This window comes from Thrips palmi, unplaced genomic scaffold (genome assembly GCF_012932325.1).
Source record: "Thrips palmi isolate BJ-2018 unplaced genomic scaffold, TpBJ-2018v1 HiC_scaffold_8, whole genome shotgun sequence".
Classification (NCBI taxonomy): Eukaryota; Metazoa; Arthropoda; class Insecta; order Thysanoptera; family Thripidae; genus Thrips; species Thrips palmi.
In genome coordinates, this window is record NW_023144635.1 from 11,493,459 (window position 1) to 11,516,419 (window position 22,961).

At 62.0% G+C, this 22,961-nt stretch overlaps 2 protein-coding genes across 2 annotated transcripts in view; both read right to left on the reverse strand.

The window, feature by feature from the left end:
- The window catches only part of LOC117653485 (peroxidasin), a gene marked incomplete in the record, with an annotated part of 67,156 nt that extends 65,751 nt beyond the window's left edge, over positions 1 to 1,405 (reverse strand). Inside the window, 1 exon segment of the mRNA XM_034399172.1 lies at positions 1,333 to 1,405. Coding sequence (XP_034255063.1) covers positions 1,333 to 1,334 — 2 coding nt within the window.
- An 11,125-nt stretch (positions 1,406 to 12,530) lies between these two features.
- On the reverse strand, positions 12,531 to 16,819 carry LOC117653299 (nose resistant to fluoxetine protein 6-like). Its single transcript, XM_034398890.1, has 12 exons — positions 16,603 to 16,819; positions 16,168 to 16,382; positions 15,858 to 16,072; positions 15,622 to 15,731; positions 15,252 to 15,454; positions 14,747 to 15,067; positions 14,469 to 14,662; positions 14,155 to 14,299; positions 13,886 to 14,075; positions 13,655 to 13,797; positions 13,463 to 13,575; positions 12,531 to 13,322 (listed from the first exon to the last, which is right to left on the reverse strand). Exons 1-12 carry the CDS (start codon positions 16,799 to 16,801, stop codon positions 13,175 to 13,177), a joined length of 2,196 nt encoding a protein of 731 aa, XP_034254781.1. The 5' UTR covers positions 16,802 to 16,819; the 3' UTR covers positions 12,531 to 13,174.
- Positions 16,820 to 22,961: the final 6,142 nt, after the last annotated feature.

Below are 22,961 nucleotides of genomic sequence, written 5' to 3' on the forward strand. Positions count from 1 at the left end.
CCTCTCCATCTCCCTCCCTCCCTCCCTCTCTCCCTCCCCTCCCCTCTCCCCCCTCCCCCCCCCGGCCCCTCTCCTCTCTCTTCTCTCTCTCCCCCTCCCCCTCCCTCACTCTCCCTCACTCCCCCGGACGGTTCGCTTCCGCTCCCAAGACGCCGGACCTTTAATCTGGCGGAAAACGTTAACCACTTTATCATTGAATTAGAGAGGCAACCTCGTCTCTCTCTCTCTCTCCTCCCTCTCCCCAGGGCGCGCATGTCTTTTGCATAATGAATGGCGCTTATGGGAAAGATATAAAAATTCCTCCGGGGCCATTATAGAGAGTCAATGGCCAGCCGGGCCAGCCGGGCCAGCCGGGCCAGCCGGGCGGTGGACGGGGGAAGGGGCGGAACAGGAAGGGGTGACCAGGAATAGCGGGACAAGGGCAGCTCTCCCCGCGATATCTGAGGAATGAATAGCGATGAAGCTCACCTGCCCTGCTGGGGGTGGGAAGGGGTGGGGGTGGGGGCACCGCCATTCATCTCTGTGTCAAAGCGAGGGGTGGCGGGGCGCGGCGGCGGAGCGCGGCGCGCGGCCGAGACCAGCTCACTTGAGCGAAAAATCAAAGTCGACCAAAAAGTCGGCCGAGCTGGCTGGCTGGCTGCCTGGCTGCCTGGCAGAGGGAGTAAGAAGATAAAGAGGCCCGTCAGGCCGGGCAGGGCGCGGGCAGGGCGCGGCCGCCAAGACCAGCCCGGATTATCCGGCAACCACGTAACGCGTCGCTTTGCAGCCGTTTAGCACCACCGCGTCGCGCCGTCTCCCTCGCACTCTACGAAGTTGTGCGGGGGTGCGAGAGAGAGAGAGACGGGGCCACGAATCCGACTGGGGTGCTGACTCGGTGACGCGGCGCCGCCACCCTATCTCCATAGTCTGCGCGCTCCGCGGTTCACGCCGCGGGGTGCCGGGGTGTCTTTCTATCTCTCTCTCTGTCTCTCTCTCTTCCTCTCTGGGCCGCGGTGCGCGGCGGCCGTTCCGCCGTAATGGCGGGGCTCGCGCAATGGCCCGTCAAAAGTTGCCCGTCCTAAAACGGACTCGCGATCAAGCTGCGGGGCGGGCGGGGCGGGGCGGGGCGGGGCGGGGCGGGGCGGGGCGGCCGCGAGGTGCGGCAGTGTGGCCGCCAGATAGTGGCTGGCTCCGCCTCGGCCCCGCCGTCAACAAGTAGGGCTTGCGGCAGCACCGTAAAGCGCGGCGTGGAGCGGTAAAGCGCCGCGGTTTAAATAACGCCCCGGGAAGGATGCAGTGCACTCACAGATGGGGGTTTGGGCCGGCACGCGCGGCACGTGGTCCACGCAGGACATGCAGCGCACCGTCGTCTTGAAGCACACGCAGCGGTTGGGGCGTGCTTGCCGTCGCGGTGGCCGCCGCCGCCGTGGCCCCCCCATGGCTGTCCCCGTGGCCGCGTCCGTGGCCGTGGCCGCGGCCTTGGGGCGCTGGGGCAGTGGCGGCGGCCGCCGCTGAGGTCGCCGTCGAGGCCGCGGTGGGGGCCGCGGTGGTGAAGGTGGGGCGGTCAAGGCGGCCGTCGGCACCGCGAAGGGGGGGCGGGCCGTGCCCCCGTCCGTCGCGGTGGCGGCGGTGGAGGCGGCGGCGGTGGAGGCGGCGGCGGTGGAGGGGGCGGCGGTGGAGGCGGCGGCGGTGGCCGAGGCCGTCGACGTGGTCGTCGTCTGCCCCGGGGGCCAGCAGCGCCGAAGTCAGCACCAGTACAGCGACGAGGGCATGGCGAGGCGTCGCGACATCACTCGGCAGTCGTCGCCGCGCTGCAGCAGAGGAAAAACCATTAGCAGAGTGCACCGGGAAGCGGGAAGGTCAAGACCCCGCTAGGGCTGGGCGTTTTTCAATATATTGACTTCAATTAAATTTTTTTTATATTGAAATTTCAATATCGCATATTGAATGACCAATATCAAAATTCGATATTGATATTGGTCTCAATATCTCAATACATGATATTGATCTCAATATTTCAATATCTGATATTGAAGTCAATCCAGCGCTAAACGACTGTTTTTCAACGCAAATGTGGCTTGTTTAGCCTTGTTTGTTTCACCACCGTTCTAGAACTTGCTTGTATTCCATATGAACCCATGAAACCTCATCTTAAAGGGACCATACTGAAAAAACAGGAAAATAGCGATATACATCGGCAACTTTGGCCCGTCCCGTAGGTTCATTAAGAAATGTGCGAAGGCGGCCACTGTGTCCAATCTAGTTGCCGTAAAAGGCCTCCCTCAACGTCCTAGTATTCTCAAGACCCTACTCTTTCATGCCCTGTATAGGGAAACGTTGACCACAACGATTTTGCCTTTGACCGCAACGATTTAGGGACCAAAGTTGGTCAAAAAGTGGCCGAATCTCGGAAAATTTTCTGATTTTGCTGACTTTGGGGGGCCACTGTGTCCAATCTAGTTGCCGTAAAAGGGCCCCCCTCAACGTCCTAGTATTTTCAAGACCCTACTCTTTCATGCCCTGTATAGGGAAGACGTTGACCACAACGATTTTTCCTTTGACCGCAACGATTTGGGGACCAAAATTGGTCAAAAAGGGCCGAATCTAGGAAATTTTCTGATTTTGCTGACTTTGGGCGGCCACTGTGTCTATCTAGTTGCCGTAAAAGGCCCCCTCAACGTCCAGTATTCTCAAGACCTTTTTCATGCCCTGTATAGGGAAGACGTTGACCACAACGATTTTGCCTTTGCCGCAACGATTTTGGGCCCAAAATTTGGTCAAAAAGTGGTCGAATCTCGGAAATTTGCTTATTTTGCTGACTTTGGACGGCCCTGTGCCCAAATCTAGTTGCCGTAAACGGCCTCCCTCAACGTCCTAGTATTCTCAAGACCCTACTCTTTCATGCCCTGTATAGGGAAGACGTTGACCAAAACTTGTGTGGGAGCGGCAGCCTCACAAAGTTGGTCATGAAGGGTAAAACAATGATGATCGGGGCCTTTTGCGGTCTTATCTGCCGGGGCCTTTTGGGGCCATCCGAGCCTGGCTGCTCTCAATGTATGATATGGAATATCATCGTTTCCTACCTTTTTTTGTCTTATTCCTTTCATTTTACTCGATCTACTATTTCCGATATTTGCGTTTTTCAATAGTTCAATTTTTCAATATTTCAATTTTCAATTTTTTCAATATTCAATATCTCAATATTTATTTGACAGTCAATATATTCAATATCAATACAAATATTGATATTGAGAGAATTTCAATATTTTAAATATTGGGTATTGATATTAAAATATAAAACCGCCCAGCCCTAGACCCCGCCACACACGCAGGCCCTGTCGGCTCGCCTCCCACGGCGGGCCCTGCGCCTCTGCCCTGCCGGAGAGATAAATCCGATCGTTCTCATCCTAATCAATTTCAGCCTGCCCGGTCTGCCCGGCCGGGGCGGCCTGCCCTCCCAACCTCGCTCTTCCATCTTTTTTCGTTTCCGCGACAGTGTTGGCGCCGTCTTGAGTCTGGCGCCGGGATTGGCGGACGGACTGGCCCGCAAGGGCCGGGCGGCGGGGGAAGGGGAGGGGGGGGGATCCGAGTCCCTCCGATAATCAAGGCGGAGACTATCTCGATAGCGTCACAACACGCACCGTTGGGCTGGCGACGGAGCGGGGTCCACCCCGGTCACCGCGACCCTGTCCCCACCCCTTCCCTCCCCCTCCCCCGCCACCCCACCGCTCGCTCACCACAAGCCCGGCGCGGCGGGTTGGTCCAAACGGCATGGACGTGTTCGAAATGATCGAACAGACATGGCAGAGCGCCGGGGACGGGACGGGGTCCGCTTCTCCGCTCCACACCGCACGACCGCCGGGCGGCTCTCGGGTACGCGGGACGCAACCCGCTCGGCTCGGAGTCAGTGGCTGCGGTTGTCCGCGTGGTGGCTTTCGCACGCCTGCGCACGCTGGCGCAGTTTGGTGCCCCTCTCCCCAGGGGATCGGGGTTCGAGTCCCGGTGGATGCTAAACGTGCGGTGCATTAGTGCGTCGCCGCCTTTTCCACAGTGGTGCCGAGCTGTTTATTTCTGCCGTCGGATAACACTCTTCCGGATAAAACTCTCTCTCTCTTTTCTTTTTGCATCGAGTGCTTCCCCGTGCGCACATGTACACACACACAGACACACAGACACACACACACACACACACACACACACACACACACACACACACACACACACACAGCCTTCCTCGAACCCCAATCCTGGTTATCAGGCAGCCTCGGCTCCGCGCTTGATCGCTTGATCCGCCGATGGTGAGAGCCCGGCCAAAACATTCTGCCATTCTCGCCCCGCTTCACGAGTAATTTAATTTCGCGCTACACCGCCGCCCCGCCCCGCCCCGCCCGGTGGCTTGTCCGATATATCGGCGTGGCTGGCCCGTCCGCGGTGCGGATCACGGCATCACGGCGCGGCAATGGCAATGGCTGTCCTGTCCGACACGGCAGTACGTCAGCACGCTCGCCTGCCTCGCACAGTGGGCCAGAAGACCGGTGGAGGCGGCCAAAACTCTAGACGCGTTTTGAGCTCCAGAGTCGCTAAATGGGACTCGAAGCGAACGTGTGACCCCACCAATGGATTCCTCGTTCGGAGAGCAATCCATTGGTGGGGTCTCACGTTCGCTTCGAGTCCCATTTAGCGACTCTGGAGCTCAAAACGCGTCTAGAGTTTTGGCCGCCTCCACCGGTCTTCTGGCCCACTGTGCCTCGCCTGCCTCGCCTGCCTCGCCTCACGGACCGCCGCGCCGCCTGTCAGCCCGCGAGTGTTTACAGGCCGCGGCATCGCGTCGCTCTGTCTCTCTCGCACTCGTGGGGCTCCGCCGCTCCGCTTGTGGGTGCGAGAGAGACGGGTGGTTCAGTCCTGCCGCGGCCAGCCTCGGCCAGCCTCCACCTTACTCATGACGATGGCTTCCTCTCCACTGTGTCTGCATCGGTCTGCATTACCCCTGTCACAACACACGCTGCGCGCTGCATGCTGCCTGCCTGCTGGGCTGCATGCGATACGCCCGCCCTGACTGCCTGCCTGCCTGCCCCGGCCGGCATTCACCACGCAACACAAATCATCCTCCCTCCCCCTTCCTTCCGTGCGCCCGAGTGACCGACCAGTCGGCCGGCGATCTGGAGAGGAGAGCCACATCGGGCGACTCCGAACAGTGCCTATGCTTCTCTCTCTCTCGCACCCCGACGGGACGCCCCGTGAGTGCGAGAGAGACAGAGCGCCGTGCAGGCCGCCGTCGTGCAGGCCTCGAGGAGCCTCGGCGGGTCGATGTTCAGCCGCGCGGCGGTTCAAGGCTTCCAAATCGATGCTTCGAGAGTTGTTCAGGAGGGCCTTTGGGGCGTTCCGGCGGCTCGGCCCGGGGCAGGTCCTCCAGGGACTCGCCTTTGAGGTCGTGGACGGCGCCCTCCACGTCCACGGGCCCGGCCCGCCGGCCCTTGTGCCCGCCCCCGCCAGGCCCACAGTGTCACGGCATAAGCGCATAATCGGCCTGCCTGAAGGGCTGCAGGGCGCTGCAGCACTCCGTGTATGACCCACGCATGCAAGGGGGGGAGGGGGGGAGGAGGGGTGACTGCCATTAGCGCTCAGCGAGCCGCAATGCCGGTGCGTAACGCTGCATGTACTTCCCCCAACCCCCCATCCCCGCTAAAAGTGATGAGGGCCCCCCCGGCTGCGCTGGCACCGCCACATCGAAACATTTCTTTTGCCGCGCTCCTGCAACTCTCTTTCTCTCTTTCCCGCGCGCGGGGTTTTGTCGCCAAGCCAAGTCATGGAGATAACTGGCACGGGGCGCCGCGGTGGGCCTACTAGGCTACTAGGAGAGAGAGAGAGAGAGAGAGAGAGAGAGAGAGAGAGAGAGAGAGAGAGAGAGAGAGAGAGAGAGAGAGAGAGAGAGAGAGAGACTCTGTATGAAGATTCAGCGGGCGAGGCAGCCAGCTGGACCGGGCACGAGTTGGCCTCGCTTGGCTCCGTCGCCCGCGGGGCCCGGCCCAACGCGATAACGAAAATTAATACTGCCAGTAACAGCGAACAGCCACTTCTGCGAGGAAACAATCTTCTAGCGGAGCGACAGCGACACGCAGTGACACCCACGACCACCACTGGCCGGCCCGCGTGACGTCAGAGACGAACGCGGCGCTGCACAGTGGGCCAGAAGACCGGTAGAGGCGGCCAAAACTCCAGACGCGTTTTGAGCTCCAGAGTCACTAAATGGGACTCGAACCGAACGTGTGACCCCACCAATGGATTCCTCGTCCGGAGAGCAATCCATTGGTGCGGTCACACGTTCAGGTCGAGTCCTGTTTAGCGACTCTGGAGCTCAAAACGCGTCTAGAGTTTTGGCCGCCTCCACCGGTCTTCTGGCCCACTGTGCGCTGGGCTATCTCTCTCTGTCTCTCTCGCTCTCTCTTGCCCGTAGGCCGGACAGCTTGCCGCGCCGTTCGTCGTTTGTTGTTATTTATTTTTCGGGTATTGACTCGCGTAGTCTAGGCGGCCTCAACCGGCGCGGCTCAGGGGAACAGGTACCATTTTCTTTTCTTCCAGCCTTATCTCCAGGCCCTGCCACGCCCCACCACGCCCAGGTCGGCGTCAGCCCCGCCCCGCCCCGCGCCGCACCGCACCGCCAAGCCCTCCGTGCCCCGCACGGCTCAGAACAAGGTGTGAGCTGGCTGGAAACTTTGCCTCTTGTGAGTGGATGAAGGCAGGAAGTGTTTGTGCGTTTAAGCCTCGGACTTAATTAGTTTATTAGTGGGCAAAGAGGGACGGGGGCAGGGGAGGGACGGGCAAACAATCGTCCGCGCCGATTCCGCCGCGTCTGCAATACTCCCTGCCCGCCCTTCGGGCCCTTCCCGGCTTTCGGGGCAAAAACACGTCTTCCGCGCAGTGATCCGCTGAGCCCTGCTGGAGGGAAAGGGGGAGCGCAGCGGGACAGGTGTGGCACAGTGGGCCAGAAGACCGGTGGAGGCGGCCAAAACTCTAGACGCGTTTTGAGCTCCAGAGTCGCTAAATGGGACTCGAAGCGAACGTGTGACCCCACCAATGGATTGCTCTCCAAACGAGGAATCCATTGGTGGGGTCACGCGTTCGGTTCGAGTCCTGTTTAGTGACTCTGGAGATCAAAACGCGTCTAGAGTTTTGGCCGCGTCCGCCGGTCTTCTGGCCCACTGTGTGTGGGGCCGGCGCGGCGACGCGGCGACGCGGCAGGGAGCGCGGCACAGCGCTGAGCCTGCCAGAGCCTGGCAAGCCCGCGGGTTGATAAATAACGACGTAAAAACAACAACGGCTTGGTGTTACATCGTCCACAAACACGCGCGCACACCGGCGCACTAACTACACACACCCAAACACACACACGGCTGCGGAGAAAGAGCGCGGGAACGGAGCGCGCCGGCAAAGGGACGACGGCCGTACTAGAGGTCCTAGAGGACGACGGGGGCGGAGTTTAGGACAGGTGAGCAAAGCACACTCGTGCCGCCACGCTGCTACAGGGCTGGGGGCACGACGCAGCGGCGTAGCTGGAGGGGGTGCTAAGCCCCTCGACGCGCCGCCAGCACTGCCAGGGCGGTGCCCCTGATACACGCTGCTACGCCACCGGGCCGACGAGGCGGCGGGGGCGCGGCGCGGAAGAAAGCCCTCCATAACCGACCGGGGAGTTGGAGCGCCATGCATGGCGGCACGGCGGCCCGTACAGTGGCAAACGCACTCCCATCATCACATCATGCGATTTGCCCGAATTTCGCACAACGGCCTTTCCCCTCCCCTTTCCCCCTTCATACTCATAATGGCTCTTGAGGCTGGCTGCCGCGGCGGGGCGGCGCGGCGGCGCGGGCCGAGCCAGCCAGCCCGGCCTGTATGTGTAAACTAAGCACATTACGCGTTAGGCCCCGCTCGGGCCCGCCGCGCTCCGGGGAGCCGCTGGAGTTGGGCACTATACACTCCAGCTGCCCCCCCCCCCTCCCGGAGCCTATTACAGCCGCATGCAGACGCACAGGTGGGGTGCTGATGCCACGCCCTGCCGTCCGCATTAACGTGACACTCTGCCAAATTATGACGACCGATGGGGGCGCCAAACTGACACCGTCGGTCGGCGCGTGTTAAAGCACACACGACCACTTTCGGCCTGCCGACCCTCCTCCACTCACACACTGCCGCACACTGCAGTGCACTGGTGCGTCGGTGAATGGGGAAGGAGCGCCGACAAGACGCGCCCCGTCTGGCGTGCGGTGCGAACCCCGTCATTCATCGGGCCAACAACGCAACGCCACACAGTAGGCCAGAAACCTGCGGAGGCGGCCAAAATTCTAGACGCGTTTTGAGCTCCAGAGTCGCTAAATGGGACTCGAACCGACCATGTGACCCCACCAATGGATCGCTCTCCGGACGAGGAATCCATTGATGGGGTCACTCGTTCGGTTCGAGTCTTGTTTAGCGACTCGGGAGCTCAAAACGCGTCTACAATTTCAGCCGCCTCCACCGGTTTCTGGCCCACTGTGCGCCGGCCGAGCAATGCATTGCCAGGCATTGCCAAGCATTGCGAGATATGGAATAAAGTCGAGCGGGGCGGCCTAATCCCCCCGGCCCTCGGCAAATAACGCGCTGGCCCACATTAGGGCATAATTATTTCTCCTCTTAGGGCTGCCGGCCTGCTGGGCTTGGGGATGGGGAGGCCGCACGGCCTGGCAGCGACACCGTACGCCGGGGCAGCCGGGCCCAGGAGTCCTGGACCGGGGACCGACCGGGGCGAACAAACAAAAGCGTAAAAGTTTTGCGGCGCTGATCCGCGCTGGCCGTGGCGGCCGTGGCGGCTGGGGGGCCAGCCGGGAGGCGCACGGCCAATATGGAGGCGACCCCGGCAGGCACGGCCGGCAGGCGGAGGCCGCCGTGCGCGAGGCCCACGTTCTCATTGAGTTGCCGGAGTGAGATGGCAACCCGACGAGACGCGCTCTCTCGCCCCGTCTCTCTCACACGGCCCCTCGCCCCACGAGTGCGAGAGAGACAGAGCATGGGGCGACGCCGGCAGCGTGCGCATGACGGGGGGACGTCGCTAATTCGCAGCGCGAACCGACGGCAAAGCCTTCCACGAAGAGGGACGCGGATCCAGAGCACGGAACACGCGAGTCTCCCACTCGCAGCGCGGCCGTCTGATTCCGAACACTGCTTCCGCGCTGTCACTCTCGCACCCCTACGGAACGCCCCATGAGTGCGAGAGAGACAGCGACGAAAGCAGTGCTCGGAATCAGACGGCAGGTCGTGTCGCCACCGAGAGGGTCGTCGCCGGCGTCCGCGCTTCGAGGCGATAAATTGAAAGGCAGTCCGCCGGCACGGTCAGAGACACGGCCCGGCACGACCCGGCGCGGCCGGCAGCGCGATAGAGGCGACAGGCGCCAGAGGACGGCGCGCCGAGGCGCCGCGACCAGCGCGACCCACGGGTCAGGTCATCGCTCATCGCTCATCCGATAGCGGCCGCGACTATTTGCTAATAAGTGGCCGGACGGGCGAACCGTCCCGGCGAACCGACCGGGCGGCCACCAAGACCCCCGCCAGGGCCGCCAGGGCCGCCAGGGCCGCCAGCACGCGGGGACAACGACGACCCTCCCCGACGACAAGGCCCGCAAGGCCCCCGAGTGTCGACGCGGTGTCGACGGCGCGGTCAAAAGGGCCGCGATGGCGGGCCGCCAAACTTGCGTACACCGGCGCCCCGCACAATGGACCCTCCTCTCCTCAAAGGGCCGAATGCCCCAAGTTCCACGCGGTTCCACGCGCACCGAGGCGGCAAGGATCGACCCATTAAATTGCATGATGCGCCAGTTTTCCGGCCCCGGCTAGGCTTGCCGTCGACACCGAGGCGGCGGCGGAGTGCGGGGCGCGCGTGGCACCGCGCTGTGGTCCAGGCCAGGAGGCCTCGCCGTCGACGCCGGCCCTCGGTGGCACTTCCCCGGCGGCGTGGCCCGGGCCGAGGCGTTGGCCCGCCGGCACGCGCGTCACTGTCACTACGCCTACAACTACAGCATCCTCACGTACACAGGCGCGGTGCGTCCGCGGAGCGTTGACGCCTCGACGCGGGCGGTCGCCGCGGTCGCCGCGATCGCGGCACGGGCCGACGCGATGCGGCGCGAGGCGCGAGGCGCGAGCTCTGGAGCGCGGTACGAGTGGCGCGAGGAGGCGGCACGCGGTGCAGTGCGGCACGCGGACCGGCCGGGCAGCGACTGAGTGGGGCCGTGCCTGCCTGCCTGCTGCCTGCCCGCCTGCCGCGGGGCCGCGGGGCGTCGAGAGCAAGCAGGGACAGGGAAGCAGCGGCTCGGCTCGGCCCGGCCCGGCTCGGCTTTGCGAGTGCCCGCACTGGTTGGGGGAGGGAGAGGGAGAAGGGGAGGGACGGGCGACCCCCCGCGGGGCTACGCGGGGCTCGGGGCGGGGCGGATGGGCCGCTGGAGTGGGTGCCTTGGGACCGGTGCACCGGAGGCTGGCTGGAGCCACTGACTCCTTCCAGCCGGCACGCTGGAAGCACGCTGGAAGCACTCCAGGCCGAAAGAGAGGCTGCCGTCGACTCCGCTCCGTGGGCCGGTCTGGGGCACTGGGACGCCGCGCTCGACGCGCTGCACTGCCTTGCTCAGGATGTCCTTTGTCCCGAAAGCCAATAAAATAAATTGGTGGGATTTGGAAGCGCGCGCCAGTCGCACCGTATTTCTGCCACTGGCGGCAGTAAACAACGCGGGGAAAGTAAACCTCGGAACCTCGGACGCGCAGGCACATTTTGGAAGAGGCTTCCCCTACGCTCTCGAAACAATCGTTCTGTCATTGTCTCTGCCAGTGAGGGGGTTGTGTAGAATACGAGAAGAGCTAATCCAAACCAAAGCAGCCCTCCCTTTGGAACAGTGAAGTTCCTTAAAATTCGGTGATGCTTGGGGGGGGGCGCTTCTCCGTTTTTTTGGGTAAGGTTTTTAGGTAATGTGAGGTTAGGTTAGGTTTGGTTGGGTGGCTGTGCAGCGTGCTTCGATTTCGGCAGTGCAGTGTGTCATTGCGAGATACGTCGCCTCAACATAGAACTCGCTCCGCAAAGCACGGCCTGGGATCCACCCCGTCCGTAGCGAGTTGCGGGCTAATTGACTCAACGAATTTGCTTCGGACATTCTGATTGCAAAGGCAGCTGGGAGTGGCGCCGCGTAGCGAGTAGCGAGCGGGGGAGGAGGCCGACAAAGCCGCCGCCGTGGCCGCCCCGCCCCACTGCCATGTTTTCCTGTTTTCACGTTTCCCAGTTCTCCTGTTTTCCTCGTCAGGCTCGACAGCCAAACCAAAACAAAAGGCAGTTTAGCTTGTTGGTGGTTGAGAGAGCAAGTCAATTCCTGCAGCGCGGGGCGGGCTGCTGTCCCGTGGCGCAGTGGTGTGAGTTGGGTTGCCTACCCCGGGCTCCGCAGGCGCTCCGTCCGACCGCCGCGCCGCATCGCCGCCGACCCTCCGTCTCTCTCGCACTCACGGAGCGTCCCACTAGGTGCGAGAGAGACGGAAAGCTGTGCGGAGTCAGTCTGACGGGGCCAAAGGGGTGTAGCGAGGGGTGTGGCCGTGAGGGGAGCGGGCCGAGCGACACACTGCAGGACCACTGCACGCTCGGTCGAGCCGTGCCGAGCCGTGCCGAGCCGTGCCGAGCCGTGCCGAGCCGTGCCGAGCCGTGCCGAGCCGTGCCGAGCCGTGCCGAGCCGTGCCGAGCCGCAACAGGCGAAAGGCACGCACTTTTCTATCCAATTTGAGGGGCCAATGGCGGACAGAGTGCCGCTCAAAGTGCCCCACCGGCCTGCCCCGGTCTGCCCCGGTATGCCTCCGGCGCAGTCGTGCGCGAAGAGGGGACGGAGTGCCTCATCGGACACCTTTGCCGCCATTTCCTCCGTTCGAGTCATTCGGACGAAACGACGGGACTTCCGCGGTCGCGCTCCCTCTGCAGGGAGTCTGAGATCGGCCAGAGCAAAGAGAGGCTCGAGGAACGTCTCCACGGACGAAATCCCAAACCGCTCTGCGCCACTGTAAACGGGCTGTCTTTGCCGGCAGTGTAGTGTAAACGGCCAGAACCTAATAAGGCTCGTAGTAAAAGTGATGGACCAAGTTTATCCCAGCGGGCCCACGCCGCCCCGCCCCGCCCCGCGCCGAGCAGTCCGCCGGCCGGCCGTACGCACCACGGCGGCCCCACGGCCACACGCCCTACAGACCCCATTAACTGCCAGAGCCCTCACAAACAGAACAACTTGGCTGAGTTGCAGTGGGCCGCGGAGCACGGGCCGCGCCGAAACTGAGGCGGGAAATCGCACTGCGCACCAAGAGAAGCTTCAGAAAATACGGCCCAGTCGAGGAAGTACGATTTCTCGTCCGAAGGCAGCTAAAACCACGTTTTCTGCTCATTTTTTTCCCGTTTTGAAGAATGATTTCGAATGGTGTTGTGTGTGTTTTCCAAGGTGTTTTCGTACATGGTTCACACATGATCGCGCGAGCTCGTTGCTCCTCATGTGACTGGATAAGAGGAACACAGGACAGAAACACGACGCGCTGTTTATTATCACTTGCACATTTATCTGACAGACCGATACAGTTTCATTATTTACATTCATCTTTGTCCGTCTGCGGGTTTTCGCCCGCGGGCGAGGCCCGGCTATAAAAGGCGCACGACCCGGCCGACGAGAAGATAGCAACGAGATGCATCAAACGCTGCAGGCCGGCGCTGCGACTTTTCGATAAGGCGAGAGTTCCGCCAATCGATTCATCGAACGGACCATCTCCAGTCGGCCCGGTAGGCATGAAAAGAGAATCGTCGCCAGACCTCTATCACAATGATGACAACAATCTTTGTCTGGGTTTCATCGATACGCACGTCGTCCAATATACTATATTCAGGCTCTCCGCTTCCCTCACTGTTCGCAGAAGTAGCCGGATCCCGTTCTTTCCGTTTGGTGAGGGGATAACTCTACCACCATAGTGATTTGTACTTGTGGCCTTAATTACAATTTAGTCTTTAAGTCTTATTCTAATCAAACTCATCGCAGAAAACAAGCGAGCCTGATTCGCTGCGACAAGTAAGTGGGTTACATCACATGTTCTTTTTTCACATCCTGTCCCAGTTTAGTTGAGCTTCAGCCAGATCTGGCTGCGTACACGAGAAGGTTGGGCTGCCTTTCGCCGTCTACTTTCTTTCAGTCTTCTTGACCACGTTGCCGTTGGGGTCCGGCGAGACGCGGGGCGCGGGCTGCGGCGGTACGGGCGGCACCCTCGGCGCTACCCCCTGCTCGGAGCTTGGAGTCATGGAGTAGCGCTGCGAATGAGCACCGCCCCTGGAACAGTCGATACCCCGCGCCACGGCCACGGCGTCAGACAATGGCACACAAATGGCACAACATAGCGGTTCAACGGGTCGTGTGGCCGCGGGTGTCGCTGTCACGTCTCTTCTTCACCGATTCTCATAATCGCTTACTTTCGCGGAGCGAGCAGCAGCTTGGACAAGGTCCTCGTGGGCACCTCCACGGCCAGGTGGAGCGCGAAGGCGAGCAGGAACGAGTTGAGCACGTCGTTCATCGACTCCTGCCACTGGAACACGAAACAGAACAAAATGAAACTCCGGCGAACTTCTTGAGGCTCAGGCTGAAAACAATATAACAACGCTTACTGTCTTCCAGTCCTCTTGGTGGTACGGCGCCCTGAGCACCGCCGTGGAGGTCATCTGGAAGATCCAGTGCACCAAGTACACGCAGTACGTCAGCTTGCTCAGCACCAGGAACGGCCGTGGCGTCGTGGCGAATCTCACGATGGCTGCAGTGAAACAATCAATTATTATTCATTTTGCCTAATTCTATGCAACGGTTTGTGAGCTCATCGAAGTTGACGTAGTGGAACTGACACTTGGTGCCCAGCATGGAGCTGAGGCTGCCAGCCACGAGGCCAGCCGTCCACACCACGGGCGAGAAGGCGGCGTAGACCGCCGCCCCCAGGGCGCTGTAGACGTGCTCGGGGTTGTAGAACACGACGGACGTGAAGAGCACCGGCAGCATGCACGCCGCCGCGCACACCTCCAGCGCCCACGTCCACGTCTAGACGAAGGAAAGAAGAAGAAAATTAAAGCAGAGGTCGCGGCCGGGGGCTGCTTGAAGCGCGCCGCCGAGGACTTGCCGTGGAGAAGCGGTGCTGCCGTTGCACGTGCAGCTTGTGGAGGAGCAGCGCCGTGCCCATGCCCATGAGGTACGGCGTGGCGCGGTTGTGCGAGGCGGAGTACACCAGCCGGAACATGGGGCTGCGGTGGATGTCCTTGAGGAACCTGCGACACGGTGTCACAGATAGTTTCGCCGCAGTCCCTGACAGTAGTATGGGCACCCCATCCTCACGGGCCGCCATTTTGGGCCCCCATTCGTACATGCCCCTGGACGCCCTCACTTCAGTCGTTCGCCATCACGAAGTTTAAGTAGATCACCATCCTGGACACTCACCCGGGGTGGAACATGAGCAGGGCGGGCCAGTGCTGCAGGGCGGTGAGGGCGAAGGGGACCGCGACGGACAGGACGGTGAGCGCGGCCAGCGCCGCCAAGCCCCAGCGGTAGTTGCGCCGCACCAGCAGCAGCACCATCGAGCCCAGCACGAAGTAGTGCATGTCGGCGGCCAGCGACCACGATTGGAACATGCACTGTGGGGAGGGAAGGGGAGGGGGTTACATCGGTCGCTCGAGAAGCACGCGCGAGAACTCTGAACGGCCTCTCGGCCCGCTCACCAGCGTGTCGGTCGGCACGTAGTTGTTGATGTACAGCAGGTTAGTCCACCAGTAGTCGCGGCAGGCGTCGCGCTCCACGCCGATGAACGAGTCCCACAGCGGCCCGGAGCCCGTCTTGTAGAACACGGAGGCGTAGAACAGGATGACGAGCGCGTAGCACGGCGTGAGCCGCACGTAGCGCAGCAGCAGCGTGCGCCCGAAGTGCTGGGCCTGGGGGCGGCACAGGTCGTACCACGCCAGCAGCAGCCCCGCCAGGTAGAAGCAGGTGTCGACGTACACCTGGCCGTGGATCACCCCCGTCAGGGGCAGGTCCTCGACCGCCTGTGCGGAGAGAAGCACTTTAAAACCCACTCGACAACTTGGGTGCTATACCATTTGACCGACCTAAATTTGACCGACAAAAACTAGGCCTACCTATTTTATTCTTGTTTTTGTCGGTCTAATTTAGGTTGGTCAAATTATCGGCTCCCACAGCCTTGAGATTCCTCTTGGAGCGCGTGCGTACCTTCCCCGCCACTTGCAGGTAGTTGTGCACGGGCCCGCGGTACACGTTGAGCACGCGGTGCACGCACACCAGCAGCACCATGTTGATGAAGCGCACCCCGGACACCGGCTCCGTGGCCAGCCCGGCGACGCGCGGCTCGGCCGCCAGCAGCGAGCGCAGGGACCGCCGCAGCGAGAAGCACAGCAGCATGCGTCGAACGCGGCCTGAAACGAACCAAGCACCCGTTTTGAATTCGTCGTCAGCAGAGTCAGCCCGGCTCTGACGGCAAAAATGAAACGGTTGAAAGAGCGATGTTCTCAGGCACGCTGTCCCGGTGGGAAAGCAGCGCAACGGTGGTCATCGCTACGCGCGGCTACTGGCGGCTACTGACCTACAGCGGCGGGCTGCTCCTTGCCGCCTTTGCCGTTGGCGTCCAGCTGTCCGCGGAGGTCCACCAGGGTTCCCACAATCAGCAGCGACACCAGCGTGCCCACCAGCGCCCTGCAACAGTGGCAACAGTGTCGCGGCGTCATTGCGTGGCGGAGGCGCGGGCGTCCAGGACCCCTGGGTGGCGCAAGCAGGCGCGCAACCCGCGATGACAATTAGGGATCACACTGGCGTTCTCACCCGAAGACGGCGTCCAGCAGGTCGGCGCCGTAGCGGCGGCGCAGCGGCGCGGTGCAGTGGCCCACGGACACGTTGACCGCCTTGGCCGCGTCCCGCACCGCCGCGCCCAGGTGCGCCTCCAGGGCCGTCTTGAGCTCCCCGGCGTCGCAGGCCGCCGGCACGCACAAGCCCCACGTCATCGTGTCCAGCGGGAGCATGTGATCCGCACCGGAAAACTGCGTATCGGCGGGGGGAAATAGTAAAATTAGTTGGATTTGAACCCACGACCTGGCGGTACGGAGTCTGTCCGCTTGACCACTCGGCTACTTACGTGGACCTTGTCCCAGACGGAGCCGTTGGGCGCGTACACCTGGTGGTGCAGCGGCAGGGCCTCGGTGTGCGGCACGGCGTAGTGCACGGCGGCCAGGCAGTACTGCGACGGCCATGGCGGCGTCACCCCGAGGCACTCGTCGAAGTCCCCGAGCTGGTACACGGAGCCCGACAGGGCCCCGACGGCGCCCACGCCCAGCGCCGACGCGTCCAGCACTGCAACAACACCATTGCTCAGCCTGATAGCGCCTGCCGAAGCCCTGGTAGGCAACCCGCCGCGCACGGCTGCTTAACAGGCGGGTATCCAGCCGCCTGCAGAGGCAATCCCGCTGCACAGCGCGCCGCGGCGGATTGCCTACGCTGCGAACCGCAGGCGCTCCGGATGTAAACTCAGCTTCTCGGCGTCGGCGGCGTCCTGGTGGACTGGATGACTCACTGTGCATGGCCCACAGCGTCCGGTTGGCGATGGCCCGCTCCAGCTGCTTGCTCTGCCTGGCGCACGCCCGCGCCGCGCTGTTCGGCGCCGTGATGGTCATGGAGGGGAACAGCGAAGCGGCGCCGTCCTCGGCGTGCACGACGGCCAGGGCCGCCAGCACGGCCAGCGCCGCCAGCCCCATCGCCTGTGAGGAGGGCATGAAGCTGATGAGCGCCTGGCGCCGGGGAAGTCGGTGGAATGGCGGAGCCGGGCGACAACGACGCATTCGCCGGCGCGGCCGGCGCGGTCGCCAGGACCCCAGCGTACCGCCCGGCCTCTTCCGCCTTTCCCTGCCTCCCAGTGTGGGTGCCTCTGGTGCCCCCCTCTCCTTTCTCTCTCTCTCGCTCGGTCCGTAGCGCCATCGCTCTCTCGCTCCCACTCGGACTGAATCAATATTCCAAATATAAACACTTCCTTCCCGGCCGGCACGAGGGCAGCCGGAGCCAACGACACACGCCGTGGGCACGGGCTGGCACGGGCGCGCGCGGCTGCCGGTGGAAATTAGAATAGCAGTAACGGCGCGAGCCCTGTTATGCTGCGGACCTGCGCGGTCACCCCGCCAGCACTTGGACTTGCCTTGCACACTCGTGGGCTCAAAGATGATTACGGTCGCGAAATTTTTCAAGTCATGGTGCGTTATTGTGAAATGGTGCGCAGCTCACGTGGATGCCAAATCATTGCAATAGGTGACGTAGACAAACCAAAAAGTCTGCTAGATTTCAGTGAAATCGTCAAAAAAGATAAGGTTATCTCCTCTTTGCTTTTAACAAAATTTAGTTTTAATTTTTTTTGTTTGGGAAATGCGACCGTCGTCGTATTCCGGTCCAGGTCGGCTGGGTGGTTATTTGTCGCGTGACAGACCACTGTTTCTGTTCCGTGAGACGCACTCCGTAATATTCTCACCGTGGACGAAAAAAGGACTCCGGGATCCGCAACTCCGGGCGACGCTCGCCGAACTCCGCGAGTACACACACGAGGGCGTCCCTTGCGCCACGCCTCGGCCACGCCGCGGCCACGCCACCGCCAAGTGGCTGCTTGACAGACTGTGTGCTCTCGGCGGGGCTGAAGGCGGCGGGGCGGCGGGGCGGGGGGCGGCGGGGCGGCGGGGCGGCGGGGCGGCGGGGCGGCGGGGCGGCGGGGCGGCGGGGCGGCGGGGCGGCGGGGCGGCGGGGCGGCGGGGCGGGGGGCGGCGGGGCCCACCAGGACCAGGACCTGACCGTCGTGTCTCCCGCCTGACTTCGCAACGCGCTGCCGGCCGGCTACCGCCCCGCCGCCATGCCACGCCGCCGCCGCCGCTCTGTCCGGGGAGCAGAGAGTGCCACTCCTGTCGAACCACCACACTACGTACACGAAAAGGGGGATCCCGACAGGAACCGGCCATTACATTAACGACCTGGGCAAACAGTGTGCCAGTGTTTTGGCACGTGGACTGACCCGCAGTGCCTCCCCAGCAAAACCCCAGAAAAACAAGAGTACACGACTCCGTCTTGTGACTAATGGACGAGCCTCTAAAAGCCTGTGCAAATGAGACTAAATAAAATATTTCCTTCGAGGACCGCCACTTTGGTTGGAAGTAAGTGCCGAGGCAATTGCGCGTCGCCGATGGCACCGCCGGAGCGAGGGGTCAGGCGAGTGTTCCGCAAGGCGTGGCCCAACACTGTCCGTCATGCAGGCCACCGTCCGCGTCAGCCCGCGTCCCGGAGCGAGGACTAGGTAAGTACATCCTCATTGAGGAGTAGTTGCTCGTGGTGGGGGTCAAAACCCGGCGAAGCTTTCCGATTCGAATCATTCCAGCTGCATAGAGAGGCTGTCCATTAGCGCGGGAGGCGGCGGTGAAATGGCCCGGTCGCCCCGCCTCGCCCCGCCCCGCTCCGCCCCGCCCCGCCCCGCCCCGCCGCGATGACCATCAAGGCCGTTCGCACGGCTGCATTCCGGGCGGGCCGCGCTGCGCCTGGTGGGACGTTGCCCCACTCCAGATGTTTTTTGTTGTTGTTTTTTTCATCCAGGAAACCCTAGCGCGCGCTGGCCGAGTGCACCAGCAGGCTTCACCGTCTGCCGCATCCACGGCCTCTGCGAATAGGCCTGGGCCTGGAGCCTGGAGCCTGGAGCTCTGGGACTGGCTTGGGCAGGCCGTCATCCGCCGGTTGCACGCCTTTCTCATTGGAGCCGCCCCGCTGCGGTCGCCGGCCTCAAGAATTGCCTTATCTGTCCCCGTGCCCCGTTGCCCTGCATCGCCGCGCTGCTGCACCGACGCCCCGCCCCGCCCCGCCATGCCACGCCCCGCCACGCCACGCCACGCCACGCCCCGCCACGCCCACTGCAACTTAGTGCTGTGTGCTTGCTGCAAAAGTGGCGAAACACAGGTGCTGGCCGCCCATCCGCGACGCTCTTAATCCCCTCAAAGAGCCCCGAGGTGATTCACGAGGACACACGCCGGCCGTGCCGGTGCCTGCGCACAGTGCGCTTCTCCCTGGACGCGGAAAAGGGCCTGGCCTGCGCCTCCATCCGGTGTTTCTCCGCCCTCAGCTCTGTGGTTTTTCGTATGCAATCATTTTTCTGGGCCTTCTGGGCCTTCTGGGCCTTCTGGCGGCGGCGAGCGGCGGCGTGCACTACGCGGTCCCGGGGGCAGCCCGGGCCAGCCTCACAGGAGCGTAAAGGAAAGATGGCTGTGTGTGCGTGTTGGTGTGTGTGGTGCCGGAGAAGGTACTTCGTGACGCAACGGCGCATAGGCGTCATGGCTCGGCTGACAGGCCGACAGGCCACGGCCCCCGACGGCCCCGCTGCGCGCGCTGCGTTCTACTGGCCGGCCGGCGCGAACGCGGCGAACGCCCCGTACTCTAATTCACGGCTTGTATCCGCCTCCCGGACTACACTCGGCTACACTGCATAAAGGCACTGGCCCTTCCAAAGGCACCACGCCGTGGCACCCGGAATGAAAAGGCCCACGGGGGTGATTGGTATTTCCCCGCACGGTCTAAGATTCATTTGCACATAGTGTCCCGGCTGACTCCGAACACAGTGCTTTCGTCGCTCTGTCCCCGTCGCACTGATGCGGCGGCCCGTGAGGGTGTGAGAGAGGCAGAGCGACGCCGGGAGCCATCGGCCTATTCGACATGAGTTGACGAGCAAAAAGTTGTCACTGCATTATCATTGCGAGTGGCAAGAGTGACTGCCGGCCTTAACTAACTGCTTGCTGGCGGCCTGGCGGCCACTGGTTGGCACTGGCAGGCGTGCGCCGGTGACCCAGTCGGACGGCCCGCCCCGGCCCGGGGCAGGGGAGGGGAGGGGGCCGCGGTGCCGCGACGCGACGCGTACCGGTTCGAGTCCCGCCACCTCGCCGCCTCGCCGCCCCGCCCGCCATGACGTACTGTTTGGGCGCGCGGCGCACGCCTCACGTGGGTCTGGCCGGGCCGGCCGGGCCGCCGGGACGGTGACCAAACCCGGCGGGCGGTTTGGCGGGTCGCGGGTCGGCGTGGGTGGGGGTGGGCGTGGGGGACTCACTCCACGGATCGTTTTCGTCGTCCGCGTAATGCATTACGCGCCATTATTTCTCTCAAAGGAAGGATCAAGGAAAGTGATGGCCTTAAAAGAGGATCGCTTTGTTGACGTCTTGCGACCGCTGTAAGCACTTGTCTCGGTTGCAGTGATCGCGGCGGGCGGTGCGACGGCTTGGCGAGATTGCGACCGCGGTTGACGGTAGTCCATGGCCCCGCCCCGCCATAAAGTTGGCTGCCAGTCGTTACCTGCAGGCTGGAGCTACCGCTGGCTGATGCAAAGACGACGAGGGACGTGTGCTCCTAGGCGAGCGATCGGCGCATCTTGCGGAGAATGTAGGTTTCTGGAGAGGCTCTCGGCAGTATTTGGCGGATCACTACTGCAGAGGTTCGTTCCACAGACACACTCACACGCACGCACACTGACACTACGCGGTCGCGGCGACGCGGGGCGCCGGCAAAGCGAGCTGAGCTAGCCGGCGGAGCTCCAGGGCTGGCACACGGCACACCCCGGGGTAGCGATCTAACCGCGGCGGAGGGTGCCGGGGTGCCTCTGGAGCGGTGCGAGTCCTGGCCGGGACTGAAGCGGGAAAGCGGTCTGGAGGCTGGAGTCCCTCCAGCCCCTCCAGCCCCTCCAGCACCTACTACGCGACCGCCGCGCCGCGCCGCCCGAGAGGCCCGGCCCAGGCCCAACAGACCAGGAGCACAGCGTGATTATGTCATACAGCGGGGCAAGCGCAGCGCGCGGCGCGGAGCCAAGAGTCGATGCCCGGCCGACGAGACGAGCCACCGCCGACGCGGAGCAGCGGAGCCGCGGAGCCGGCACCCGAAAGGTCGCAGTTGAACTGCATCGAGCCGCCATCGAGCGCCATTGTCTCGAACGTTGCATCCACTGTCTCTCACGACTCTGACGCCTCACGGATCCCGTTCTGCGCATGCGGCACCCTCTCATCTCACTCAACCACACCGCACACTTGCGATGCGGAGGCTGTTGGCAAAAACGTGTCGTTATTGCTCTTCCCAGCCGAGCAGGCCGGCAATGCGTGCGTGCAGTGCGTGCAGTGCAGGCGTTGCGCACATCCAGCGGCTTAGTGCTGCCGAAGTCTGGAGGCTGGAGGGAGAAAATGGGATTGGGATGCGGATGCGCGGATGCGCGGATGCGCGGAGGCCGCCAACCTTCCCGCCCGCCAGGATGGAAGTCACCCACTGGCGTTGTGGCGCCGGGGCCGACGCCCGGCCTTGAGGAGTAGTGATTTAAAAATACCGTAATTTATTCAATCTTACGGTAAAATACGTTTTAAACCGTAAAATACGTAATTTATTCCGTAATTTTCGTATTTTTCGTAATTTTCCCTAAATGGCCAGGAACATACGAAATTTGTATATTTTGACCTTTCTGACGCACAATGGAATTACTGCTGCCGTACTGTACCCTGCTGCACTGTCTGAGTGAAATTGGAGGGTGGGACTTACACACAGAACACCTCTAGCATCCCTCGTGCAAATTATCACAGAATCCCGTGATTTTTTAAAATCGAATTCTAGGAGGAAAAATTCTGATTCATCTTCTGATTTCTGATTGTCAGTTAGAAAATTTTTTACTGACTAGCGCGGCATAAAATTTCTGAGTGTGTCATCAGGAATTTCCTGATAGGAATATTTCCGATAGCCAATAAAACCTTGTCTGATAGGTTTTCTAGATTTTGTAACAAACGTAGAAAAGAGCACCAGGTTGATGGTGCAAAAATGAAGCGTTGATGGCTATTTTAATTTTATGGACATCGAATCATTTTTGATATGCCTAATCACGAGCTACCAAAAATCGGACTTAAGATTTGGATCAGAGTACAAGTTTCACCCCCGCCCCCCTTCCTACCCACGGTGTTTCCACCTTAGCTATCCCCCCCCCAGCTCCACCCCGAACGATTTTAAGACAAAAAAAGAGTCTGTAATCATAGGATTGTTGTACCATTAATATGGATTGCTGCCATTTAACTTAAACACGAATTTCGGGAAAAATACGAATTTTACGGGGGACGTTTATTACTTACGTATTTTACGTAAAATACGCTCGTATTTTACGCGTATTTTACTGGGACTAAAATCACTAGGAGCAGGCCTCTGCTGCACTTGTCTTCGTCGAGGAGGCTGCGAACTCTGGGCTGGCGCACAGCGCGCACTGCGGGCACAGCGGGCCAGCAGACCGGTTTAGAGAGCCGTTCAAATGAGGTCCAGATAGGAGTCGAACCGTCGCCAAGCCGAAAAAGTGCGTCCCGGCGTCCGGCCGCTAATCGCCTGCAACGCGCAACGCGACGGCCGGAAGGGACGGCGAGGACCAGTCAGTCCGAACCGAACAAAAAGTGCTGTCTCCCTCGCACACCTACGGAGCGCCCCTTGCGTGCGAGGGAGACAGAGCGACGAAAGAGCTCGAGAAAGGTTTACGACCCGCCTGAGTACCGTTTTGGCGTTCGGCCGTTCGGCCCCGGACCACCGCCGCGGGCCGCGGTGTGGTCCGCGGTGTGGTCCGGCCCTCCAACACGCACACTGCCTGCCCGCCCGCCCGCACGCGCGCGCGTGAGTGTTCCATAGACAACAAGGGCTGACTTTTGGCTCGTAACACACCGAGCTCACCGAGCTCACCGAGACCGGACGGCGCCCGAGGCCCGAGGCGCGGGGGCAGCGGGGAAGGACACAACAGGTCCAGTTCGTCCTCCGACTTGGTGACGTAACGACGCATAACGTTGTCCCGATCGAGCAGCCGAACAAGGCCGACGGCGCCGGCGGCCAGCTCGAACACGAATGCTCGTCCATTGTGGACGCCGGGGA

Coding starts and splice junctions, on each gene's coding strand:
- LOC117653299 (XM_034398890.1), bottom strand. CDS start 16,801: ATGCCCTCCTCACAGGCGATGGGGCTGGCGGCGCTGGCCGTGCTGGCG. Junction 15,068..15,251: donor ACCTGCAAGTGGCGGGGAAG/GTACGCACGCGC, acceptor CTCTCCGCACAG/GCGGTCGAGGACCTGCCCCT. Junction 14,076..14,154: donor GGCAGCACCGCTTCTCCACG/GCAAGTCCTCGG, acceptor TCCTTCGTCTAG/ACGTGGACGTGGGCGCTGGA.